General features: G+C 38.7%; 1 protein-coding gene across 5 annotated transcripts in view; it reads right to left on the bottom strand.

The window, feature by feature from the left end:
- Window positions 1–25,947, bottom strand: part of NR2C2 (nuclear receptor subfamily 2 group C member 2) — an 83,918-nt gene that overhangs the window by 35,037 nt on the left and 22,934 nt on the right. For 4 of the 5 annotated variants that reach the window (XM_039231369.1, XM_039231371.1, XM_039231373.1 and 1 more), the window contains one exon: window positions 4,755–4,865. In XM_039231369.1, the coding sequence (XP_039087300.1) occupies window positions 4,755–4,865 (111 nt within the window). Of the gene's footprint in view, window positions 1–4,754; window positions 4,866–6,191; window positions 6,224–25,947 lie in introns of those variants that run through there. The other variant, XM_039231372.1, reaches the window with a different exon arrangement.

Genomic DNA, 25,947 nt, shown 5'->3' with positions numbered 1-25,947 from the left:
ACACATATACATTTTAAAATATATAAATACATAAAATCTTGTTGGATTGCTGCAAGTCAGGGTATATTAAATATAACAGCACACTAGTAAAAATAATTAAAAGGCAAAAACCTGTTAAAAATTTTTTTGACCAATGCAAAAAGGTAAATGAATCTTTCACTTAAAAATAAATTTTAAGGGGCATCTGAATGGCTCAGTAGGTTAAGCATCGACTTTGGCTCAGGTCATGATCTCACGGCTCATGAGTTCAAGGTCCGCGTCAGGCTCTGTGCTGACAGCTCAGAGCCTGGAGCCTGCTTAAGGTTCTGTGTCTCCCTCTCTCTCTGCCTCTCCCCTGCTTGCGCTCTATCTCTCTCTCTCTAAAAAAAATTAAAAAACGTTAAAACTAGTAAATATATATATGCGCCCCAATGTTCACTGCAGCATTATTTACAATAGCCAGCATATGGAAACAACCTAAACATCTATTGATGGATGAATGGGTAACAGAAAATGCAATAAGTACGTGTTCATGTATATATGTATGTATATGTAGTTTTTTATATACAACTGAATTCTATTCAGCCATAAAAAAGAATGTAATTTTGTCATTTGTGACAATATGGACAGACCTTGAAAGTAGTATGCTAAGTGAAATAACTCAGGCAAAGACAAATACTATATGATCTCACTTATGGAATCTTAAAAAAAAAAACAAAGCAAAGCAAAGCAAAACACACACATAGACACACACAAATCAAGCTCAATGGATAGAGAGCACAGACTGGTGGTTGCCCAAAGGAGGCAGGGGTGGGCAACAGAGGTGAAAGGTACAAACTCCCACTTGTAAAATAAATCATGAGGATGTCATATACAGCATGGTGACTATAGTTAACTGAACTGCATACTAGAAAGTTGCTAAGAAAGGAAATCTTAAAAGTTTTCAACACAAGAAAAGAATTTCTAACCATGTATGGTGATCATTTCACAATCTATATCAAATCATTATGTTGTATGCCTGAAGCTAATATGATATGATAGGCCAAAAAGAAAACTACACATGGACACATCCTTGGTCCTAACAATCCTACTTTGAGGAACTGATCCTACAGAAGTATTTTCACAGGTACTAAATTAACAGGTAAAAAGTTATGCATTGCAGCATCCACGGGGCATCAAGAGAAAGAAGGAGCAGTTTCTACATGGAACTACATCCAAAAGATGTTAAGAAAAAAAAGTTGTAGAACAGTCTGGATAGAATGTCTACATGAATGAAAAATATGCTGTACATTATTTACACATGTGCTTGTGGTACATACATAGAGTGTGTCCGTGAAAGAACAAAGAGCAATACGTAACAGTGGTTACCTCATGGGAGAGAGCTGGGTGACTTGCAGAAGAGGAGCAGGGAGATATATGGTCTACTCTGTACTGTGTGTGGTGTGGTGTGATTTTGTTACAGCAATGAGTACCTGAGAGGGGCCAGGAGAGCCACAGTGAGAAAGGAGATGTCAGATGGTTGTGGGCACAAAAAGGACAGAGAACAAGTACTGGCGTTCCAGAAGGGAGGTGTAGGAATAAAGAGCTGGTAGAAGAGAGAAGTAGGGAAGGGGGTGCTGTAAGGGACCAAGTAAAGATTCCAAACTCTTAAAAATATATATGAACAGAGGTGCCTGGGTGGCTCAGTTGGTTAAGTGTTTGACTTTGGCTCAGGTCATGATTTTATGGTCCGTGAGTTCCACCACTGTGTTGGGCTCTGTGCTAACAAGTCAGAGCCTGCTTCAGATTCTGTGTCTCCCCCTCTCTGTCCTTCCCCCACTCATGCTGTCTCTCTCTCTCAAAAAATAAATAAACATTAAAATTATAAGGAAATCTGCAAACCACTGGCCTGGAAAGACTGCATTATGATGAAAACCTGGGTTTTCATTGGATGGGTTTGATAATGTCTCATTCTCAGATAAATGGGTGCTCTCCTACGGCTCTTCATACTTCCCTATCTCCTTCCGCAGTCCCTATCCTAGACCTCTGTATCCTTGAAACAACAGCTTCAACTCTAGCCACAAGGCTACCTGCCCCGCTCTGAGGACTGCCACCCTTCCCACTTGGCCCCACAGCCCCTCTGCAGCCATTAGGATAATAGGATACTGACAGACACAAGTCTATGTTCCAGATCACCCTCTGCTGGCCTGCATAACTAGGTATGTTGGTCACATTATTAAAAATAGTAACATAAATTCTGGAATCAGAGAAAACAGCTATAAAGGACTTAACTGAGATAACTGGATGACATTTTAAAATATAACCTATGGATTAGATAATGGTATGTTGCAATAATAAACTCCCTGATTTTGATAGCTGTATTGTGATTATGGAAGAAAACGTCATTGTTCTTAGGAAATACATACTGAAGTATAAAGGGCAAAGAGATGTGTTATTTCTATTCTCAAATGATTCAGAAAAAAAAATATATAAATTCATTCAGAATGTTAGAGCTAACAACTGGTGAATTTGGGTACATATACAGAATTTCCATGTACTATTTTCTGTGTTTGGAATTATATAAAAATTAAACTAAGAAAAATTGTACTCATTTGCGAACACTGATATTTGTTTCCTATAAGTTTGCAAGCATTATCTCACTTAATCCTTTTAAAATCCCATTCAATAGGTACTATTATTGTTGTCATTTTATAGCTACAGAGGTTCTAAAAACTTTTTTCAGAATCACACAGCTGAGATTCTATCCAGACACAAAGCTCCTAAATGTGACCTACGTCTACCACCCTTCCTGTATAACCTTTCCCTCCTAACCTCTTCACATTTGGGTTCCAAGCATTGTTATTGTTATGAAAACATCATAGCACTTATTCTCTTCCCAGGCCTCAGAGCATCGGAAATTCATCACTGACATCAGAGCTAGAAATGAAAACTTTATCAATATCATCACCACCAACTTCAACTCATCCTATAACCTTAGTTTTCCTTAAAAAGCAACAACAACAAAACAAAAACCAACCAAACAACAACAAAAAACCCTTGGGGCGCCTGGGTGGCTTAGTCGGTTAAGCGCCCGACTTTCGCTTAGGTCATGATCTCGCGGTTCGTGGGTTCGTGCCCCGCGTCGGGCTCTGTGCTAACTGCCAGCTCAGAGCCTGGAGCCTATTTCAGTCTGTGACTCCCTCTCTCTCTGACCCTCCCCTGCTCACGCTCCCTCTCTCTCTCTTTCTCTCTCTTCTAGAAATAAATAAAACATTAAAAAAAAAAAAAAACACCCTAAACCTTGAAATAGTTCAGTTGCACTTGTCCATTTTATTGACAGTTCACAATGAAAAGATTTTCAAGTATATTTACTATAGGTAGAACTCATGCCAAAGAGCTATCTTCCCCAGAGACTAAAAGCTCAACACTAAGCATCTATTCTACAAGACTTCTGTTCAAGGGCCCTTGCTACAATCCAGCCAGGACAGCAGTGGCACCATGGGCTGAGGACCAGGGCATTGGATTAGCCCCACTGTATGGAATGGGATGCTAGAATGGCCCTTGGGAAAAGAGAGATTCTTCTCAGACCAATACAGAGGAAATGTGCACTCTCTCAGTACATAGAGTAGCTACGGACAGTCTCCTGGGGAACTTTCTGTGTTCTCATCTGCCCTTAGGTGGTTATTAAGCCCATGATGTACAGGCTGTGGTTAAATCCAAGTAGCTCCTTTCCCAGTTGACGGAATTATGTAAGCAGAATTCTAATACTTACTACATAAAACTATAAAGGACCCATTTCAAGTCACAATGACCAAAACAAAAGAGAAAAAATAATTCAGCTGTAAAGTTCCTAATTCTGAGGAATAGTAAAACCTCTATAATGTTGGGCCCACTACTTCTGAATTTCCAAACACTCAGATATGTGTTTCCTACTGGTGTGAAGTTAAAATGACTTACATGAGCTTCAGTGTTTATGACAAAAATATACAACACAGACATAATGGGAATATAATCTTTAGCTTCTTTCATTTTACTTATTAGAACTCTTCGACGATTACTTTTTAAGAGATAGCTCATAAAATCACTTGTAAGAGTGTATAAACATTATAGAAATTATCTAGTTATGATATCATATTGTTCATTTACACCAAGCTTGGAATAAACTGTAAACTGAAAGCAACCATTTTACTCATTCACTCAAATTACCTGTCTGCCCTGATAGTCTCTCAAATTCGTATTATGTAATTAATGTTTTTTCTGCCATTCATCTTTGTTCATGTTTTTTGGTTTGGTCTTGTGTTCAGCTTGCTGAGGTAACTATGAGTCTTTAATCTGTGTCATCAATATATCTATTCCTTCCTCTTGGCTTGTTGATCAAGATTTCAATACACATCTCTTCCCTTTGTTCAATGGGCCAGAGGCAGCTTCAGAGTCCTGGGGAAGACTAAACTTCCCATAAATGCATATCAATTAGTTAATAATAACACTAGTAATAATGGTTATAGTAATAGATAATTAGTACATACTGAACATTAGGATGTGCCAATCACTGTTCTAAGCACTTTATAAGCAATATCTCATTGACTGATTCCTCACAATAACCTTATGAGTAAGTACTACTATCACATACATTTTCTAAATGAAAAAAGTAAGGCACTGAAAAGTTAACTTTCAAGGTCAAAATAGCTAAAAAGTGGGGTGCTGAACTTGACTTCCACTCCTTAGTGATATAGGAAGGCAGGTTTGTTCTAGAAAGGATTCAGAAGGCTGGAACCAAGTGGGATTGGTGCAAGTACCTGAATGCGCTGAGGTGAGGCTACCGCAGAGTCGGTGGAGATTATCTGGATGCGTGGGGAGGGGCTGGTCATCCCTGGAGATTCCGGCCGAGAGGTCTGTGTCCGTGGTACCTGTGTGCAAAAAGTGGGCTGGATCACAATGGGGCTTACAAAAATATCCAGTAGCAGCTGAAGACCATCTTCTTGCTTTCACTGTGGCTTTGAGTAATACACTTGAGTAATTCTGGTATTTGGACCCGGAATGACACAGAAACCAAAGAAATATTGCCACGGGATGGCCATAAGAAAATACAATCTTAAAAGAGCTATTTCTTTTTTTTTTTTCAAATGTTTTATTTACTTCTGAGAGAGAGAGAGAGAGAGAGAGAGAGGGAGAGAGAGAGATAGACAGCGTGAGCAGGGGAGGGTCAGAGAGAGAGGGAGATACAGACTCTGAAGCAGGCTCCAGGCTCTGAGCTAGCAGTCAGCATAGAGACCGACGCGGGGCTCGAACCCACGAACCCTGAGATCATGACCTGAGCCGAAGTCAGACGCTTAACCTACTGAGCCACCCAGATGCCCCTTAAAAGAGCTATTTCTAATATGGAAAATGCAAAAACCAACCAACCAACCAACCGCTCCTCAAATAAGACTACCCTCCCCACAAAAACACAGGCATTTTCAAATATGCTCATACAACTTTCATAAAATAAAAAGCTACTAAAGTAACTTTTTAGAAGTATTTGAATGTTCTCACTGTCTCCAAAACCAGCTGTAAAACACTCCTTTAAGATGACAGTTTCCAGAAGAAAGGCTCTTGCAAACACCATAGAGGATAGTAAAAAACCCAGCAGTACATTGAAAACTACTGGGATTAGTACTTGTGAAAGAGTCCTGGCACCTCCCAGCCCCCTGGGATGGGGCTGGGAAAAGCCCATCAGTTATACAAAGGTCTGGATTTAGTCAATATTCACCGAAAGGCAACATTCAAGGTTCTGAGTCAGTCACCTGGGCACCTGAAGTGGGCAGATATTTTTCCTTGAATAAAAGTACATCATGAACCAATGCTTTACAAACTCTTCCAAAAAACAGAAGAGGGAACACTCCTCAAATTCATTCTATGTCCAAAACTAGGCAAAGACATCACAAGAAAAGAAAACTACAGGCCAAAATTCCTTATGAATATAGATTTAACAATCCTCAACAAAATACTAGCAAACTGAATCCAGAGGCATATAAAAAATAATATACCATGACTAAGTCGGATTTACCCCAGAAATGCATTGTTGGCTCACCATATGAATTAAACAATGTAATACACTATATTAACAGAGGACAAACACAGAAAAACCTCCGACAAAATGCAAATCCAACGCCATTTCATAATGGAAACACTCAACAAACTAGAAACAGAAACTAAGTTCTCAATTTAATAAAGACTATCTATAAAATACTCACAGCTAACAACACTTAAGGTGAAAGACTGACAGCTTTCTTCCTCAGATCAAGAACTAGACAAACATGTCTCTTTTGCCACGTATACTCAACACTGTACTGCAGTTTCTAGACAGAGCAATTAGGGAAGAAAAAGAAAGAAAAGGATTCAGACTTGGAAGCAAAGAAGGAATACTATTTCTATTTACAGAGAATATGATCATGATATGACATGATCATAGAGAAAACCCTAAAAAAAAAAAATTATTATTAGAGCTAGTAAATGAGTCCCAAGGTTGGAAGACAGAAGATCAACATACAAAAATCAACTGTATTTCTATACATCAGCAAGGCACAACCAGAAAATGAAATTAAGGAAGTATTCCCATCTCTGGAGCAATAAAAATAGGAATAAATACATCAAAAGAAGTGTAACACTTATACACTGAAAACTACACAACATCATTGGAAAAAATTAAAGAAGGCCTAAATAAATAAGAAGACATCTGTGTTCATGGTTCAGGAAATTAATATTGTTAAGCTCTTAATATTACCCAAATTGATCTACAGATTCAGCATAATTCTTATCACAACTCCAGCTGCCTTTACTGAATAAATTAACATGCTGATCCCTAAATTTTATATGAAAATCCAAGGCAATCAGAATAGCCCAAACAATCTTCAATTGTTTTGGGGTGCCTGCCTGACTCAATTGGTAGAGCATGCAACCTCTGTTCTTGGGGTTGTGAATTTGAACCCCACACTGGCTGTAGAGATTACTTGAAGAAAAAAAAAAGCTGTTAAAAAACCCAACAAAACAATCATTAATTTTTTTGAGTTGGTGGACTTATACTTCTTGATATCAAAACCTATCACAAAGCTACAATAACCAAAACAGTGTGGCACTGGCATAAGAACAGATATTTAGACCAATAAAATGGAATAAAGATCCCAGAAATAAACCCTCACATATATGGTTGGATGATTTTCACAAAAGTGCCATGACGACTCAATGGGGAAAAGAGAGTCTTTTCTTGGTGATGGTGATGAAGCAACTGGACACAACATACTACATGAAAGAAACTGCACCCTCCCTCATATTATCCAAGCATATATTAACTCGAGAGGGGAAGGACGCTGGGAGAAGATGGCAGAGTGGGAAGCACCAAGAATCCGTCTCCCCAACAAACCTTAACTGTACAGGTAGAATCTGACTGAATACAACTATTTTGGAACTCTGGAATCTACTGGATATTGAAGGCTTGCACCTTCCAGGGGAAGGCTTGGACAATAATGTATAGTTAGTTTCTGTCGATTTCGGCTCTAGCACAGTAGCGGTTGCCCATCCTCCACCTCTACTCTGAAGCTGGCAGCTGTGCCCATGTTCCTGAAACAGCTTGCGGGAGCCCAGGTGGGTAAAAGGATCCTTCTCCTCCACAAATACGTGGAATGTGTGCTCCAGCTGCTGATTGCTACCTCTGCTCACAGAGATGCAGATAAAGAGACAGCCATTGTTGCTATACTTCCCCCTATTGCGGCAAGCCCCTCTATTTCTATCATGAGTGACTTCCAGGGGCCTTTTTAAAGGCCTGGATTATTTCTCCCCACTCCTCTATTTTTCCTCTTTTGAGACCCAAACATTAAAGACAAGGACATTCAAGAACAAATGTAATACAGAGAAAATTAGACAGTGACTGCACACACCAAGGGAAAGGCACAGGTCTGAGAAAAGACCTCAGAAGACTTTAAATTTATATGTCAGGATGATCCTCAGCACAGAGACAGCCTAAACATTAAAAAACAAAAATAGGGACGCCTGGGTGGCTTAGTCGGTTAAGCGTCCGACTTTCACTTAGGTCATGATCTCGCGGTTCGTGGGTTCGAGCCCCCCCCGTCGGGCTCTGTGCTGACTGCCAGCTCGGAGCCTGGAGCCTGTTTCAGTCTGTGACTCCCTCTCTTCTGACCCTCCCCTGCTCACGCTGTCTCTCTCTCTTTCTCCTAGAAAAAAAAAAATTTAAAAAAATTAAAAAAAAAAAATGTTACAAGAGAAAAAGGACACTATATATTAACAAAAGGTTTGATGTAGCAAGAATATATAATCACATTTACACATCTAATAACAGACCACAAAACTATGTGAAGCAAAAACTACAGAATTTAAGGGAGAAAAATTCTGTAATAATAGTTGGAGACCTCGGGGTGCCTATGTGGCTTGGTCAGTTAAGTATTTGACTTCAGTTCAGGTCAGGTCATGCATGACCTCGTGGTTTGCAAGTTTGAGCCTCACACTGGGCTCCACGCTGACAGTGATTCTCTCTCTCTTCCTCCCCTCTCCTTGCCCCTAGCCCACTTAAGACTCTTTCTGTCCTAAAATAATAAACTTTATAAAAAAAATAGGTGGAGATTCAATAACCCAATCTCAATAACGGATAGAAGAAATAGACATAGTATATGCAAGGAAATAGAGAACTTAATACAACCAACCAACCATACACTATACAGAACACTTTACCCAGAAACAACAAATACCCAGAAAAATTTCTCAAGTACACATGGGACATTCTCTAGGACAGACCATGTGAGGTCACAAGTTAAGCTTCAACAGATTTTAAAAGACAGATAACATACAAGGAAGGCATCTTCTCTGACCATAGGGGAATAAAGTTAGATATCATCAACAGAGTGAACCAGGAAATGTCCAAAACATGTGGAAATTAAACAACACATTCTTGGTGTTGGATCAAAGAGGAAATTATAAGGGAAATTAGGAAAAGCCAACATATGGATGAAAATGAACAAAAAACTTCTAGGACAATGTGAAAGCAGTGTTAAAGGATAAATTTATGAACTATAAATGTTTTGATTACAAAACAAGAAAGATCACAAATGAACAACCCAACTTTTAAAGCTTACAGAACTAGAAAAAGAATAAAATGAACCCAAACTAGCTGAAGAGAGGAAATAATAAAGACTATCACAGAGATAAAAGAAACAGAGAAAAAAATAGCAAAAAATAAGTTAAAACAAAAACTGGTTCTTTGAAAAGATCAACAAAATTGACTAATCTGTAGCTAGATGGACCAAAGGAAAAAAAAAGAGAGAAAAAACTCCAATTACTAAAATCAGAAATGAAAGTGAGGATATTACTATCAATTCTATAGAACCATTAAGTATTATAAGAGAATATTGTGAACAACTGTATGCCAACAAAATTGTTGGCATGAGATGGACAATTGCCTAGACACACAAAACCTACCATGACTAAATCACCAAAAAATATAAATTATGAACAGATCTATAACTAGAAAGGAGACTGAACCATTATTAAAAATTTCCCCAGAAAGAAAATCCCTAGACCTGATGGCTTCACTGGTGATTTCTGCCAAACCTTTAAAGAAAAACTAGCATTAAATCTTCTCAAATTTTCCCCAAACACTGAACAGGAAGGCTTCCTAACTCCTTCTGTGAGGCTAGCATTACCCTGATACCAAGCCAGACAAAGACACTACAAGAAAACTAAGGACCACTGTCTCTTATGAACTGATATAAAAATCTTCAACACAATACTAGCAAACAGAACTCAGCAGCATACAAAAAGGATTAAACGCTGTGACATAAAGGGGGATTTATTCCTGTAACACAAGGTTCAAAATACAAAATCAATGTGACATACCATTATTAATAGAATTAAAGGGGGAAAAATCATAATCACCTTAATAGCTGGAGAAAAAGCATTTCATGATAAACAAAACACAACACACTAGGAACAGAAGGAAGGAAACTATCTCCACATAATAAAACTATGCATGAAAAACTCACAGTGAATATCATACTCAATGGTGAAAGACTGAATGTTTTTCCTTAAGATAAGGAACAAGGTAAGGATGTCTGCTTTTACCACTTCTATTCAACCTAGAAGTTCTAGCCAGAGCAATTAGGCAAGAAAAGGAAAGAAAAGGCATCCAAATCGGAAAGTAAGAAGTAAAATTATCTGTTTGCAAATGATATGATCAAGGATTCCCCCCACAAGAGAAGGTCTGTTAGAATAAATAAATTCAGCAAAGTAGGAGGATACTAATACAGAAAAATTAGTGGCATTTCTATACACAGCAAACAATTTGAAAAGGAAATTACAAAAAAATTCCATGATGGTGTGAAAAAATCAATTACTTACTAATTAAATTATCCAAAGAGATAAAAATACTTATAAAATAAAAACTACAAAACAGGGCTGAAAGAAATTAAGGACATAAATAAATGGAAACATGTTCTATGTACATGGATTGGAAGACTTTCTATTGTTAAGATGTCAATACTACCCAAAGTGATCTACATACAGATTTAATGCAATTGCCGTCAAAATCCCAATGATATTTTTTACAGAAACAGAAAAACCCATCCTAAAATTCATCTGGAATCTCAACAGAGCTCAAATAGACAACCAAGCCTGCCTTGAAAAAGAACAAAGCTGGCAGACTCACACATCCTGATTTTGCTATAAAACTACAGTATCAAAACAACATGGTATTGGTATACAGACATACAGACCAAAGTAATAGAATAAGAGATCCCAGAAATAAACCCTGGCATATATGGTTAAATGATTTTTTTTTGATAAGAGTACCAAACCATTCAACAGGGGAAAGGACGGTGTTTTCAACAACTGGTGCTATAAAAACTGGATATTCACATGCAAAAGAATGAAGCTGCACCTTTATCTAACACAGTATACAAAAAGTAACTCAAAATGGATCAACAATCTAAATGTAACACCTAAAACTACAAAACTCTTAAAAGAACACATAGAGGAAAGAAAAGCATCACAACTTTGGGTATGGTAATGATTTTATGGATAGGACACCAAAGGCACAGGCAACAAAAGAAGATGGACAAATTGTACTTCATAAAAATTTAAAAGATCTATGCATCAAAAGACAGTATCAAGTAAAAAGGTAACCACACAATGGAAGAAATATGTGCAAATCACAAATCCAGTAATGAATTAATATCCAGAGAACTCCTAAAACTCGATTAACATATGGGGCGCCTGGGTGGCTCAGCTGGTTAGGCGTCCGACTTAAGCTAAGGTCATGATCTCATGGTTTATGGGTTTGAGCCCAATGTTGGGCTCTGTGCTGACAGCTCTGAGCCTGCAACCTGCTTCAGATTCTGTACCTTCCTCTCTGCATTCTCACACTCTGTCTCTCAAAAATAAACAAACATGGAAAAAAAAACAACCAGTTGACAACATAAAAAAAATCTCCATAAAAAAAATGAATAAAGGACTTGAGGGGCACCTGGGTGGCTCAGTTGGTTAAACGGAAGATTCTTGATTTCGGCTCAGGTCATGATCTCACAGTTTGTGAGACTGAACCCCACATCAGGCTTTGTGCTGACAGTGCAGAGCCTGCCTGGATTCTTTCCCTCTCTCTCTGCCCCTCCCTTGCTCTCTTTCTCTCTCAAAATAAATAAACATTAAAAAAAAAGAAAAAGGATATGAACAGAAATTTCTCCACAGAAGATACACAAACAGCCAATAAGCACCTGAAAAGCCAATCAATATCACTACTAATCCTCATCATTACCGAAATAAATATTAAAACTACACTGAGATGCCATCTCATACACACTAGGCTGGCTACTATCAAAACAAAACAAAACAAACAAACAAAAAAAAAAACAAAATAACAAATGCTGATGAGGATGTGAAGAAATTGGAACTCTAATACACTGCTGGCAGGAATACAGAATGGTACACTCAGCTGCCACATGAACCAATGATTCCCCTCCTAGGTATATATATACACTCAAGAGAAAGGCAAACACATGTCCACACAAAAACTTATACAACCACCCAAATGACTATTAACTAATGAATGGATAAAGAAAGTGAGGTACATCTCAAATGTCCATCGATAGATGAATGGATAAAGAAGATGTGGTATGTATATATACTGGAGTATTTACTTGGTAATAAAAAAGAATGCAATCTTGCTATTTGCAACCATGTGGATAGAACCAGAGGATATTACGCTAAGCGAAATTAGTCAGAGAAAGACAAATACCTTATGACTTCACTCATATGAAGACTTTAAAACACAAAAAGATGAACATAAGGGAAGGGAAGCAAAAATAATATAAAAACAGGGAGGGAACAAAACATAAGAGATTCTTAAATGTGGAGAACAGAGTTACTGGAGGGGTTGTGGGAGGGGGCATAGGCTAAATGGGTGAGGTGCATTAAGGAACCTACTCCTGAAATCACTGTTGCACTGTATGCTAACTAACTTGGGTGTAAATTAAAAAAATAAATAAATAATTAAAAAAAAAAAAAAGAAAGAAAATGAGGTATACCCACGCCATGGAATATTACTTAGATTACTTAGTAATAAAAAGGAATTAAGTACTGATACATGCTACGACACGGATGAAATCAGTCACAAAAAAACCATATATTGTATGATTCCATTCGTATAAAATATCCAAAATAAGAAATGCATAAGGATAGTAGATAGTAAATTAGTGGTTCCCAGAACTGAGGGGATGGGGTAAGAGGGAATAATTGCTAATAGGTATGGAATTTCTTTTGGGGATGATGAAAATGTCCTGGAATTAGACAGTGGGACTGGCTATACAACACTGTAAATGTATCAAAAACTACTAAACTACATACTTGTAAAGAGTGAATTTTATAATAAGTGAAACATCTCAATTTTATAAAGCATATGATTAATCAATTGCTGGGGTAGTTATGAAGAGAGTTTTCTTCCACAGCATTAGTTTTACCAACAACAAAAATCACTACAATAAAGGCAAAAGAATACAATATTCTTATGGTGATGTCCAGTTTACAGAATGTTTCACATAAATTAGTTCTCAGCTAAGATACAGGCAGGATAGACAAATCCTGCAAAATACATCTTCAAGTAACCATGTACACATATTTGCTAGCTCTGTTTATTTGTAATTACCAAAAAAAAAAAAAAAAAAAAAAGACTGGCCACTTTATCAGAGCACATTCATTAAACACTTCCTTTTTTCTTTCCTTTTCAAGAGAGAGTGCATGTTTGCAGGAACAGAGGAGAAGGGCAGGGTGAAGGAGGGAGGGAAGGGAGAAGAGAGTGAGTGTGAGAGAGAGAGAGAGAGGGAGAGAGGGAGAGAGAGAGGGAGAGAGAGAGGGAGGGAGAGAGGGAGGGAGAGAGGGAGGGAGAGAGGGAGGGAGAGGGAGAGGGAGAGAGGGAGAGAGAGAGAACGAACCTCAAGGAGGTTCCACGCTAAATGTGGAGCTTGACACAGGGCTCAACCCCAGGACCCTGGGTTCATAATCTTAGCTGAAACTGAGTCGGACATTCAACCAACTGAGCCATCCAGGCACTTCAATTAAATTCTTTAATAATGAATATTTAGAGTTTTGGCTGAATCTATTATTACCCTGCAAGTTAATTCTACCAATTTCAGATATATGGAATTCTTAACTGATTGAATAAGATGCTGAATTTCTCATTTAGATACTCACTTTACCTGAAGTCATTGTAAAGCAATCAACATAATATGAGTGCCACAGGCTATGGAATCAGACAGAGCTGGGCTCTGCAACATGTACTATCACCCTGAGCAACTCACCTAAACCCTCTACACTTCAGTTTCCTGAAATTTAACATGGATATATTGTTACTACTTTATGAGACTGATGAGAGGGATAATGAATAATATGTTAAGTGTTAATTCCATTCAATACATAGTAGCTATTAATACTATCACAAACTTCCTGAAAATTTTTCTAAAGCCTGAGTTATATTGTATAAATATTAATGTCACATGTGATAAACTGTACTAGTGAGACTCTCCTTGACCATAAAATTCTTTTTTTCTTATTATTAAAAAATACTAAATCCTTCTTCATATTATCTACAAAAATTAGAAAACATAGGGATATATCTTCATGACCTTGCATTAGGCAGTAATTTCTTACTATTACACTTAAAACACAATAAACAAAAGAAAACTATACAAAATGGACTTTGTCAAAATTAAAAATTTTTGTGCTTCAAAGGACACTATATACAAAGTGAAAAATCCACAGAATGGGGGAAAATACTTGCAAATCATCTATCTTCTAAGGAATTTCTATCGAGAACATATAAAGAACCTTTATAGTCAATAATAAGAATACCAAAAAACAACTTAAAAATGCAAAAGAAGGGCACCTGAGTGGCTCAGTTGGTTAAGCATCTGACTTTGGCTCAGGTTATGATCTCGCAGTTTGTGAGTTCAAGCCCCACACTGGGTTCTGTGCTGACAGCCGGGAGCCTGGGGCCTGTTTTGGATTCTGTGTCTTCCTCTCTCTCTGCCTTTCCCCTGCCTGCACTCTGTGTTTCTCTCAAAAATAAACAAACATTACAAAAAAAAATTTTTAATGGCCAAAAGAGTTGAACAGACATTTCTCCAAAGAAAATATTCAAATGGACACTAAGCCCATGAAAATTGCTCAACATCATCAATCATGAGGGAAATGCAAATCAAAACCACATTAAGATACCACTTCCCACCCATTAGGATGGTTATAATCAAAAAGAGGGATGACTGAGTGGCTCAGTTGGTCAAATGTCCAACTCTTGGTTACAGCTCAGGTCATTCATGGTTTGTGGGTTCGAACCCTGCATCAGGTTCTGCACTGGTAGTACAGAGCCGGCTTGGGATTCTCTCTCTCTCTGCTCCTCCCCCACTTGTGTCCTTCTCTCTCAAAATAAATAAACAACAACAACAAAAAATAACAGTATTCAAAAAGTATTTCATTGGGTCTCAAAGAAGGTTTCTATGTCAGTAAGCCAAAGGGACTCTTGTCCGTGCTTCACTCGAACCTGCTGTGTGTTAACCTTGTGCCAGGCTAGAGCCTGTGCCTGCTGGTTTGCAATCAAAGTGGTTCTGCCCTCTAACATCTGTTGGGGAAGATGGACAGCTATAGTGGAAGAAGCACGGGTTGGATGCTAAGACTGCTTTTTGCCAACTTTTGTGTGAGCTACAGCTGACTCAAATGAGTGTCCCTCATCCACTGAAGGATATGCTTGCAAATTTATGATTCCTTTTGTATGAGATGCCCAAAGGGTTCTACAAATTTGCCTGAGATGGGGTACGGATCATGCTGGCAATGGGCTCCTGGTAGCTCCGTAATAAATTCAGATTGGATGAACAAGCCAAAATATCCCCCATATTTAGCAGAGGGATGATTAACTCTGAAAGTGACAAGTTAAAGGGAAAATAACTTGGGATCCCCCATTCCCACAGCGTTAAGAGAGAAGGTATGTTCTAGTGGCAGCAGGGGCAGTTTAGATATGATCTGGCTTGAAGGCAAAGTTATGCCATGATGGGACTGTTCAGAAACTCTTGCAGCTGTATGAATTTAGAGCCTGATATTATAAACACACATCAAGGCAGGGAATCTACTTTTTTTTTTCCCCAGAAGCATATTGTTGAGTATCATTTAGCACAGTTGTAAGAAGTCAATTTGGTAACAGGACATAAAAATACTACATGTATTTGTGACTAGTGGAAGCATTTCCCTTCCTGCTTAGTTTTCAAGCGGCTGATGTCAGTCTTGGCGCCTTAGCCTACTTTGTACTCCTTCGATCTGCTCAAGTTGCAAAGGACAGGATCATGAGTTGACAATGAATGAATATAAATGCCTGGCAACACCCAGGTGTGTGTTATACCCTGGCCAGAGCACCTGCATTTTAACAGGAAAACTGCTAGTTCAAAGGACTCAGTTAAACCATGAGCAGGCAGCATGTGAAAGTATGTGTGGACATAGGTCTTCCAGGGCATCATCTCTTGACTCACATCTAAAAGGGTGAAAATCAGCTCTTCTACTTTGTATTCTTTCTGAAGTGAGTTGTGCTTGCCCAACACACAAATATTTATAGTCTAATGAGTTTAATAAAAGCCCTGCTCCTCAGGCCAGCCTTTTCTGATCCCTCAGGTTGGTATACATGTTCTGTTCTATGTGCGAGAGAGCTCCTGCATCTCAGCACTCTCCACAAGGCACCTACAGTAACTGCTTAAGTCTACCTCACTCAGGGAGCAATAGGTAACACTTCCTACTTCTTTTTCCCCAAGGCTAGCTAGGTTCATTTTAGCGTCACAATGCTTGCTTAGTGAATGAACACTTAACTAACTTTAGGAATGAGTAAGAAGTCTGTCTTATAGTCCTTGGTCCTAAACTCTGCCAAGGCCTTTTTCTGTTACTCCATTCTCACGCCCGTCTGCTAATTAGACATCCTGCAGATACCGCACAACACCTGCCCTGGCAGTTTACTTCATAAACCAAGGTGCACAGGCTTTCCCTGACATACCTGGCTTTATGATGCTGATGGGAAAGTCATACGTTTTCACCCTGGAGGGAGAACCTTCTCTATTCCATCATAAGAAGACACTGCTGCAGCAGCATTTTTTTAAAGGAATAAATTCTTGGGAAAACTTTCTATGGTTTACATGCTAAAGACAGGCATTTGAGTTGAAAAGAATGCCCACAGCCTTGAGCTAAGGAGCAAATATTAAGAGTTTCTAAATCTATAATTTATTCTGAGTTTTGGCTGCAACATTCCCATGAGTTATTAATAGGGCAACCAAGTTCACACCCGGTGGGGAAAAAAAAAGATCATGCAGACCCAATATGTTACAATTCTCAACCACAAACTTCTGACTTCTAAACATTCCCAGTGAAATTATGAACAAAGTAAATGCCTCACCTCAGTAGGGCAAAGGGTTTCAGGCACTGACACCTCCAGCCTGAACTGAAATGTACCACACCCTCCTTTGATTTCAAAGGGCCATTAAAAAGTGTACTGAAGAGTCAATGGGCAAAGAGTTAAGCCCTCTTTGTGCTGCAACTTGCACTGGAAAGGGAAGAATCCACAGGAGTGTTGATTTTCAAAGTGCTCACTCCTCACCTCATACAAAGGATTAGGACTTTAGAATGCCATTGTGCTGTGTTCCTAAATAAATTATCTTGATGACTGATAAGTCAGGCGCTTCTTTAAACTAAAGTCAATTAAGGATTCAAAACTGAATGTTACAAATCAGCCTCACTGATTTATATCAGAGTTGATCAGCCAGTTTTTAAATTTTCCAGTTGAAAATGTTTAAAAAGATAAAACTACAACTCTAAATTTCTTGGCACAAAAGCAAAGATCCACACAGTCACCAACCACTACTCACATTACGTAAAATCAATGAGGTGTTGTAAGAACAACTCTGTTCATGAGCAGGTCAATCTGCTGCAAACAAACAGAGCAAGCAGCTTTTGCCCTCCTTAACCTAAGCAGCATACTCAAATACAAGTTCCTATGAAGACATAACTTGCTAGGTGCTAATAAGTACAGCATCAGACAGTAAATAGAATTCCTTCATATACATACTAGGCATTTAAATCCACTGCTATTTTACCAATGCTCTAAAAACAAGTTACCTGTGAAACACACTGCATTACAAGAAGGCTTTCCCCAGAAACAGAGAGAATGAGAACAGGCTTCAAAACTGCAGTGTTGTTCTTAGGACACTTAAAACCTACCATGCCAATGGCTCCCTCCAGCTTTATTTACATTTTTCCTCAGCAACCTCCCAGGCCGGAGAGCCCCACCAGAAGGGTTGGTTGGGGAAGCTTAGACATTTGCTTTCTAACAGCCAGTGCAGATTCCATTCATCAAAACCAGACAGAGCTGTTTAAAGATGCCCTCTCTGCAACCCTGATTGCTGAAGGACAAGTACACTATCACTCCCTGTAACCAAGGAAGCAAAATTGACATGTTCCTGCCGTCTCACCAGCTGCTAAGGCAGTTTGTCTAATAATATGATTAATTGCTTCTAGCGAAGATGTACTTTGCTTTACAAAATTCTCCCGTCACCTAGATTGATGCCTTTGCTAAATGTACACCCCCCCCCCCCCGCCCCACTGGCTTTCCCCTTAAAGATCACCTTTCCTGAACTGAGAGCTCTTGAGCATGTTACCATGGAATCTAACCAACTCAAAACAGTCCTAAAACTATAAGGACTGGAGGTTAAGATATGGAGAACTCAGAAATACCACATTCTATATATAGCATTTTCAACTTCACAGTACATCTAGCCAACATTTTTAAAGACATGGGGTCTTTGCAAATTGCTACTCCATTCAAAGGGAAGGCAACATAACAATCAAGAATAGCAGCACTGGGCTCATTTAACAAACACTTTACTACACCGACCCAACATGTGCTGGGCATAGGAGTACGGGTCAGAGTTCTGGCCCTTGCAGCCTCCCATTCTGGCAGGAAGGTGAGCACGTGTAGTCTGTGCAAATGAGGGGCTGTATGTAACTGGCCATGGAATGGCTTCAAGTCTCAGTGTCAGCCCTCCCCCCAGAGCATAGAGGAAAGAGCTTCTGAGGTCACTGTTAGAGGTGGGGCTGTAACCAATACTCAGATCTTCTGGCTGCTAGACAAGAGCAACTGTCTCTACGCCAGGCTGTATGCAGGCTTCTGTTTGACATGTAACTTACTACCCATTTCAATACCTGGACAAAGAATTAATACAAAGTGAATATTGACCTATCACCGAAAACAAACAAAACAAATGAAAGCCTGAGGTGGAGGAGGCTAGGAACAAAGAGGTTTTAGGGACATTTACTTTTATATAAGAGGAGAGAACTGAGAGAGTAAGGAAAATTTTAAAAAATAAGTTCACCGTGTTATAAACGACGAGTTTCTACTCCATAAGTCTGTATGTGTACTCACTTAAAACAACCTAAGTTAAAGGAATATGCCACCTATTTTTCAGATTCTAGCACAAATGTAGGCATCCTAACTTAAAAGGGAAAAATTAATCCAGGGAGAGAGAGAATTCTTTTTATTTGTTTATTTTCTTACACTAGAGAGAGAGTGTGCTGTGCACGAGTAGAAGAGAAAGGCAGAGGGGGAGACTGAGAGAATCTAAAGCAGAGAGCGTGGAGCCTGATGCGGGGCTTGATCCCATGACCCTGGGATCGTGATCAGAGCAGAAACCTAGAGTCGGACATTCAAACAACTGAGCTAGCCTGGGGCCCTGAGGATTCTCTTTTAAAAAGGAAACTAAAAGTCTCCCTACCTCAATAATTGTTTAAAGCTCTAAGAAACATAACATTCAGGAAAGCCAGTAAGTGATGTGTAAAATGAAAGATTAATATAAGAAAGCAAAAAGTTCCAAGGCCCAACCATTTAGGTCAACAGGTCTGCTCTTCTCATCATAAAAATTTGTTCACACCCTCTGATCTGGTGATTCTACTTCCAGGAATCTACCTTACACAAATTATCCTAAATATAGAAATGCCTTTACTAGTGTGTGATCCTAAATTATTTTTCTAGGGAATACAGGAATTCCCTCTCTCAGGGGTCTGGATAAAATAGAGACCACCTCAACTGTAGAAGCAGAAAGTGCCAGATACTTGAAGGTGTAGCTTAATTTAGCAGGCAGCGGGTCGATCAGATGTGCAAGCTGAGACTACTGGCAGCAGGAGCTCCATGGCCAGCCTATGCAGTGTTGGGGTGTCCAGCCAGAGCCTCACCAAACTGGCTCTCTGGGGAGATTCGTTTTCATAGCTGCAAAGCTACGTATCTAGCCCTCCTGGTAACTCTGTCAAGTTAATCCAATCCTTCCCCACACATAGTTTTTAAGAATCCTATTTTTGTTTAAATCAGCAACGGCTGGTTTTTCTTGTTATTTGCTTTGGGCACCCTCAACTGGTAAAGAATGGATATATTTAACCTAAAGGTCAGAAGCAACTTAACTGTTCCAAACTAGGATATGGGTTAGTAAATTATGCTATGCTCCCTTGATACAATATTACATAGCTATTAAAAATGTTGGTTAGGCAGGCTATGGAGCAACCTGTGGAAAGGATATTTACATTTATTCTGTCAAATAACATGCTGTATGTGCACACTGTGATTACAGCTGGATGACATGCAAGTGAAAAGACCAAAAAAGAATACGCTTATTCACTCAATAAAGAAAATCTTAATAGTGAGTGCTTACTATGTTCCAGGCACTGTAAAGAGTTTTAGACACTAGGAGGACAATCAGCAAATGAAACAAGGTTCCTGCTTTTCTGCAATTTACATTCTATTGTGATAAAGAAGTATATATGTTTTCTTATTTTATTTTTTTGTTAGTTTCAATTTTTTTTTTTTTTTTTTTTTAGAGACAGAGTGTGAGTAGGGGAGGGGCAGAGAGAGAGGGAGACACAGAATCCGAAGCAGGATCCAGGCCGCTCTGGAAAACAGTGTAAAGGTTCCTCAAAAAATTAACAACAGAACTCTCCTATGACCCAGCAATAGCACTGCTAGGAATTTACCCAAGGGATACAGGAGTGCTGATGCACAAGGGCACATGTACCCCAATGTTCATAGCATCACTTTCAACAATAGCCAAATCATGGAAAGAGCCTAAGTGTCCATCAACTGACGAATGGACCAAGAAGATGTGGTTTATCTATACAATGAAATACTACATGGCAATGAGAAAGAATGAAATCTGGCCATTTGTAGCAACATGGATGGAACTCGAGGGTGTTATGCTAAGTGAGTAAGTCAGGCAGAGAAGGACAGATATCATAATATGTTTTCACTCATATGTGGAACAGGAGAAACTTAACAGAGGACCACAGGGAAGGGGAAGGGGAAAAAATAGTTAAGGGGGGGGCAAACCATAAGAGACTCTTAAATACTAAGAACAAACTGAGGATTGATGGGGGTGGGGGAGAGGGGAAAACTGGCGATGGGCCTGGAGGAGGGCATTTGTTGGGATGAGCACTGGGTATTATATGGAAACCAACTTGACAATAAACTATAATAAATTTAAAAAAATAACTAGAATAGCCACAAGAAAAGTCTCTATGGATTCTTAAAAAATTGCTCTGGGTTGTTCTACATCCCTTCATAGAACAAAATAGCAGCCTTAGTCCTCACCGTAACATTTGATTTCCTATGTACCCTTAATGTTAAACTGATTTGCTAGAACCTTAAAAAAACTTTTTTCTCTCAGTTTATATGAGGGTATATCTTCACACTCTTCACCATGAAACAACTACTTAAATATGGATACAATTAAATCTTTATAACCTTGCCTAGCTTAAAAAAAAAAAGGGGGGGGGGAAGAAAAGAAACCAAAAGAAACCATCTCAGCAGAATGAACAAAGCTGAGGGGCACCTGAGTGGCTCAGTTGGTTGGGCGGTCGACTTTGGCTCAGGTCATGATCTCAGGGCTCATTGGTTTGAGCACAGCGTTGGACTCTATGCTGACAGCTCGGAGCCTGGAGCCTGCTTGGGATTCTGTGATTCCCTCTCTCTCTGCCCCTCCCTCGCTCATGCTCTGTCTCTCTCTGTCTCAAAAATAAAAGTTAAAAAAAAAAATAGAATGAACAAAGCTGAATTTCAGGTTCTATAGAAGGGCTAGAAAACAAATGAATTCCCACCCTCGAACCCTGGAAAAGCTCAGTACTAGAACCCTAGGTCCCACAGAAAGCTGGACTGAGAAATAGGCTGAATACCAGGGGACTGGTTGAATATCTGTGGTACAGCTAGGAACTCACCACCATAACAATCACCTCCTCACTGCAAAAACAAAAACAAAAAAACAAAAAACAGGAAGTGTATATAAGTTGAACCAAAGAGGTCCCAGCCCCAGAGACATCAAAAACATCTTCACAGCGAAGGAAGGAGTCCTGTGTTCTGTTTTCAAAGAGGTAGATTAAGTTAAAGTATTGAAAGGTAAACCTCCAATCCCCTTTCCTTTTGCTTTAAAACAACAAAAACAGGGGCGCCTGGGTGACTCAGTTGGTTAAGCATCTGACTTTGGCTCAGGTCATGATCTCACGGTTCGTGGGTTTGAGCCCTGCGTCGGGCTCTATGCTGACATCTAGCTCAGAGCCTGGAGCCTGTTTCAGATTCTGTTGTCTCCCTCTCTCTCTGCCTCCCCTGTTCATGCTGTCTCTCTCTCTCTCTCAGAAATAAATAAAACACACAAAAAATTTAAAAAAATTAAAAAAATAAAACAAAAACAAAAGTATTGGCAACAAGGCATATACCCCTCAGACAGAAAACTGAAGAATTCTTGACAAGAAAAGTAAATGGCTTCAGAAAAAAAACCTTTAGATAGTGACATCTGGGGCAACCCTCCAAACACAATGTGTGGGTGTCTACCTAATCACCCTAAAGTAAAATCAAACCAAACTTAGTTGGCAAGTCTTACTCATAACACACTCTTTTTTTTGCTTTAAGTTACAAGTACTTCATTCTTAAATGTGAACCAAAAATAAAGATCACTAGCCATTTGAGGAAAGTTCCCATATGAAAGGAACTAAAAGAAACAAAAAGGAACTTGGATAAAACAGCAACTATGTAAGAAGCAAAGGAAAATTAAAAGAGTAAAAAACAAAAACAAAACAAAAAAAAAACCCCTGCAATTAATACCTCACAGAACTAGGACAAGCTATTGCATCCATGAGACAATATAAAATTGCCACACAGTTCCACCCGGTTCTCCTACTGCCCTGGTGGCGGTCACAGCCACTCTGGTGGCCCAGCACTGCAAAGGGTCTGTCCGGCTTGCCCAGGTGCTGCCACCCAATCCCAAAGGACAGTCAGCTCTGCTGAATGGCTGGAGTCAGGGAAGCCCAGGAGATTCAGGAGACTGTCGGCTAAATCTGCAGTGGAAATGAAGCCAAAGGGCAGGAAAGCATAAATCTTCACACAACAAAGTGCACAAAGGGAAAGGGCGAGCAAAAGGAGAAATCAGCTAACCAGAAAACTAAAGACAGTTTTCTAATAGAAAACAGAGAAACTAAGAATGAGGAAAGTCTAGCCTCTGATGAAACAGGAGAGAAAGAGGCCAAGTATGATTAATATCAGATAACCAGTCTTATCAGGGGTCCCTATCTCCCTTCTTATATAATCCAGAGGAACATTTTTATCAACTATTTTGTAAATGCAAGTGTTTTTAATAGCTCTAGAAATCTCTTTAAGAAAGGAATCCCCCCTCATCTCATTTTTAAAGTGTAAATGACTTCTTTTAAGGTAAAATCATTTGCTTGTTGTTTATTTCTTGGTACAACCAGAAAACAGTGAGATATTAAATGTGTAACACTATAAGGGTCAGCTTAACATTCCACAGATGGCAGTTTTTATATCCTCTTATACAAAGCATATTAGATGGCAATTTGGAATCATACTTATACATTTACTATGCCTTGACCATTAAACAATTTTTTTTTAAATGTCTGTTTATTTTTGACAGAGAGAGAAAGAAACACACACAGAGTGCTAGTGGGGGTGGGGCAGAGAGAGTGATACACAGACTCTTAAGCAGGCTCCAGGCTCTGAGCCGTCAGCTCAGAGCCTGACACTGGGCTAGAACTCACAGACTGTGAGATCATGACCTGAGCTAGAGTCGGATGCTTAACCAACTAAGCCACCTAGGCACCCTTACTGTGCCAAGACCATGTTAACTTCTCTTCCCATGTTGTTTTTAGTAGAACTGTTTTCTAAAGAATACTCCTTGATCCTGGCTCTCTCCCTGTCAGAACTGCTTGCACTATGAAACATCTTTGGGTACTGCTAGTCCAGTTTTCCTAGTAACTTGATTAAGGTGCTGTGAAAGACTGAAAATGTATGGAGTGGGTCTTTTGATGTAACAACAACATTTGAAGATATTCGTAATTGATAGTCTTTTAAGGAAAATTTATGCTCAAATTTTAAGCTTAGAAAATAATCACAACTACCTGGCTTTTTAGATATTCAGTATATATCTTAAGACCTGTGTACAAATTGAAATATCTGAGTACTGATCCTCAAAACAACCAACAAAATTTCAATTATGAAAGAACAAGTTGCTGTAAGAGGGGAAAAGTGGCTAAAATTAAAAATAAGACAGCAAAAATGAAAAAAAGAAGAAAAAAGAAGAAAAACTGAAGAAGCAATACAACAGCAGCAGCAGCAGGAGCTGGGGTATTTACTATTTGCCACAGTCCTGCTACTCGCTCTGGGCCATGCTTTATATGCATTAACACATTTAATTCTACCAGTAACCCCAAAAGTATAAACATTAACCCCATTTGACAAGTGGAAAAACTGGCATAGCAAGATTAAATGATATGCTCAAGAACTGGTAAAGGCTGAAGATAGATCTAAAAAAAATTTTTTTAACGTTTATTCATTTTTGAGAGAGAACACAAGTTGGGGAGCAGGCTCCGGGCTCTGAGTTGTCAATGCAGAGCCCAACATGGTGCTCGTACCCATAAACTGTTAAGATAATGACTTGAGCTGGTCAGATACTTAATTGACTGAGCCACCCAGGTGCTCCTAAAGACAGATCTAAATCAGGGAATATCAAAACTTAACTACTAAAAGCCTACAGTTGACCCAAAACCACCCTGATAATATAAACAGTTGATTAGTACATACTTTGTATGTTATATGTACAACAACAAAGCAAGCAACAACAACAAAATCATAAGGCAGGGGGTGCCCAGCTGGCTTAGTTGGAAGAACATGTGACTCTTAATCTCATGGTTGTGAGTTTGATCCCCACACTGGGTGTAGAGATTACTTAAAATTAAAAAAATAAAATAAAAATTTTTAAAAAGTCACAAAATACATTTATAGTACTGTATTTACTGAAAAAAAAAATCCATATATAAGTGGACCTGAGCAGTTCAAATCCATATTATTCAAGGGTCAACTGTATAAGATCTAAAAAGAATTCATCTCTGATGAACCCTAGGAAGCTATGGGAGCATTTTTCTTTCTTTCTTTTTTTTTTAAAAGGAAAAAACATGAACTCAAGGAAACAAAGAATCCAAAATAAGGGAGAAGTCAAGGACAACAGCTGTGTAGCAAGTTCAAAAAGCAATCAGTAAGGGCTGGAGCAGGAGGTCAGAGGGCTTTAGAAGGAATGTTTTCATGAAAAAGAAAAAAGAGGAAACTGAAAATTCTTCTGATGTAATTGTACAGAAAACAGTATTTCACAATTTACTGGAGATACTAGGAAAAGTAGGTGTACCAGTGTAATAATTGGGTAACAGAACATTAGTTATTGCCAAAAGAATACAATTTAATGAGAAGATAAAGGGGGAAAGAAAGATGGGAATGTGAGGTGCCAAATGAAAACTAAAATTTCTTCACCCATAATGGTAAGTCAAAAATATCTAATACCAGAAATGAAAGCTGGCAACATTACTACTGATTTTGCAGAAATAAAATGGACTGTGAGTACAATGAATGGTCAGAACTGGGTACCCGAATAAAATAGACAAATTTCTAAAACCGTATACCCTATGAACATTGACTTATGAAGAAGAGAAAATCTGAATAGATCTATAATAAGAAGGATGAAACATTAATCAACACCCCTCTCAAAAAAAAAAAAAAAAAAAAAAAAAAAAAAAAAAAAGAAAGGCCCTGGACCAGTCCGAACGAATTCTAGCAAATATTTAAAGGAGAATTAACAACAAGTCTTCTCAAACTTTTCAAATAAAAAAAAAAAAAAAAAAACGAAGAGGAAGGAACGCTCCCAAAATCATTCTATGAGGTTAGCATTGCCTGACACCCGAGTGAGGCAGATATTACTACAGCCTAGTATCCTTCATGAAACCAATGCAAAATTCCTCAACAGAATACAAGCAAATTCATATCAGCAGCAAGTTAAAAACATTATATACCATGACTAAATGGATTTATTCCTGGAATGCAACGATAGTTTAACACACAAAAATCAA

Source organism: Hyaena hyaena, unplaced genomic scaffold (genome assembly GCF_003009895.1).
Source record: "Hyaena hyaena isolate Hyena2069 unplaced genomic scaffold, ASM300989v1 scaffold_56, whole genome shotgun sequence".
NCBI classification, from domain to species: Eukaryota; Metazoa; Chordata; class Mammalia; order Carnivora; family Hyaenidae; genus Hyaena; species Hyaena hyaena.
This window is presented reverse-complemented; position numbering and strand designations above follow the sequence as displayed.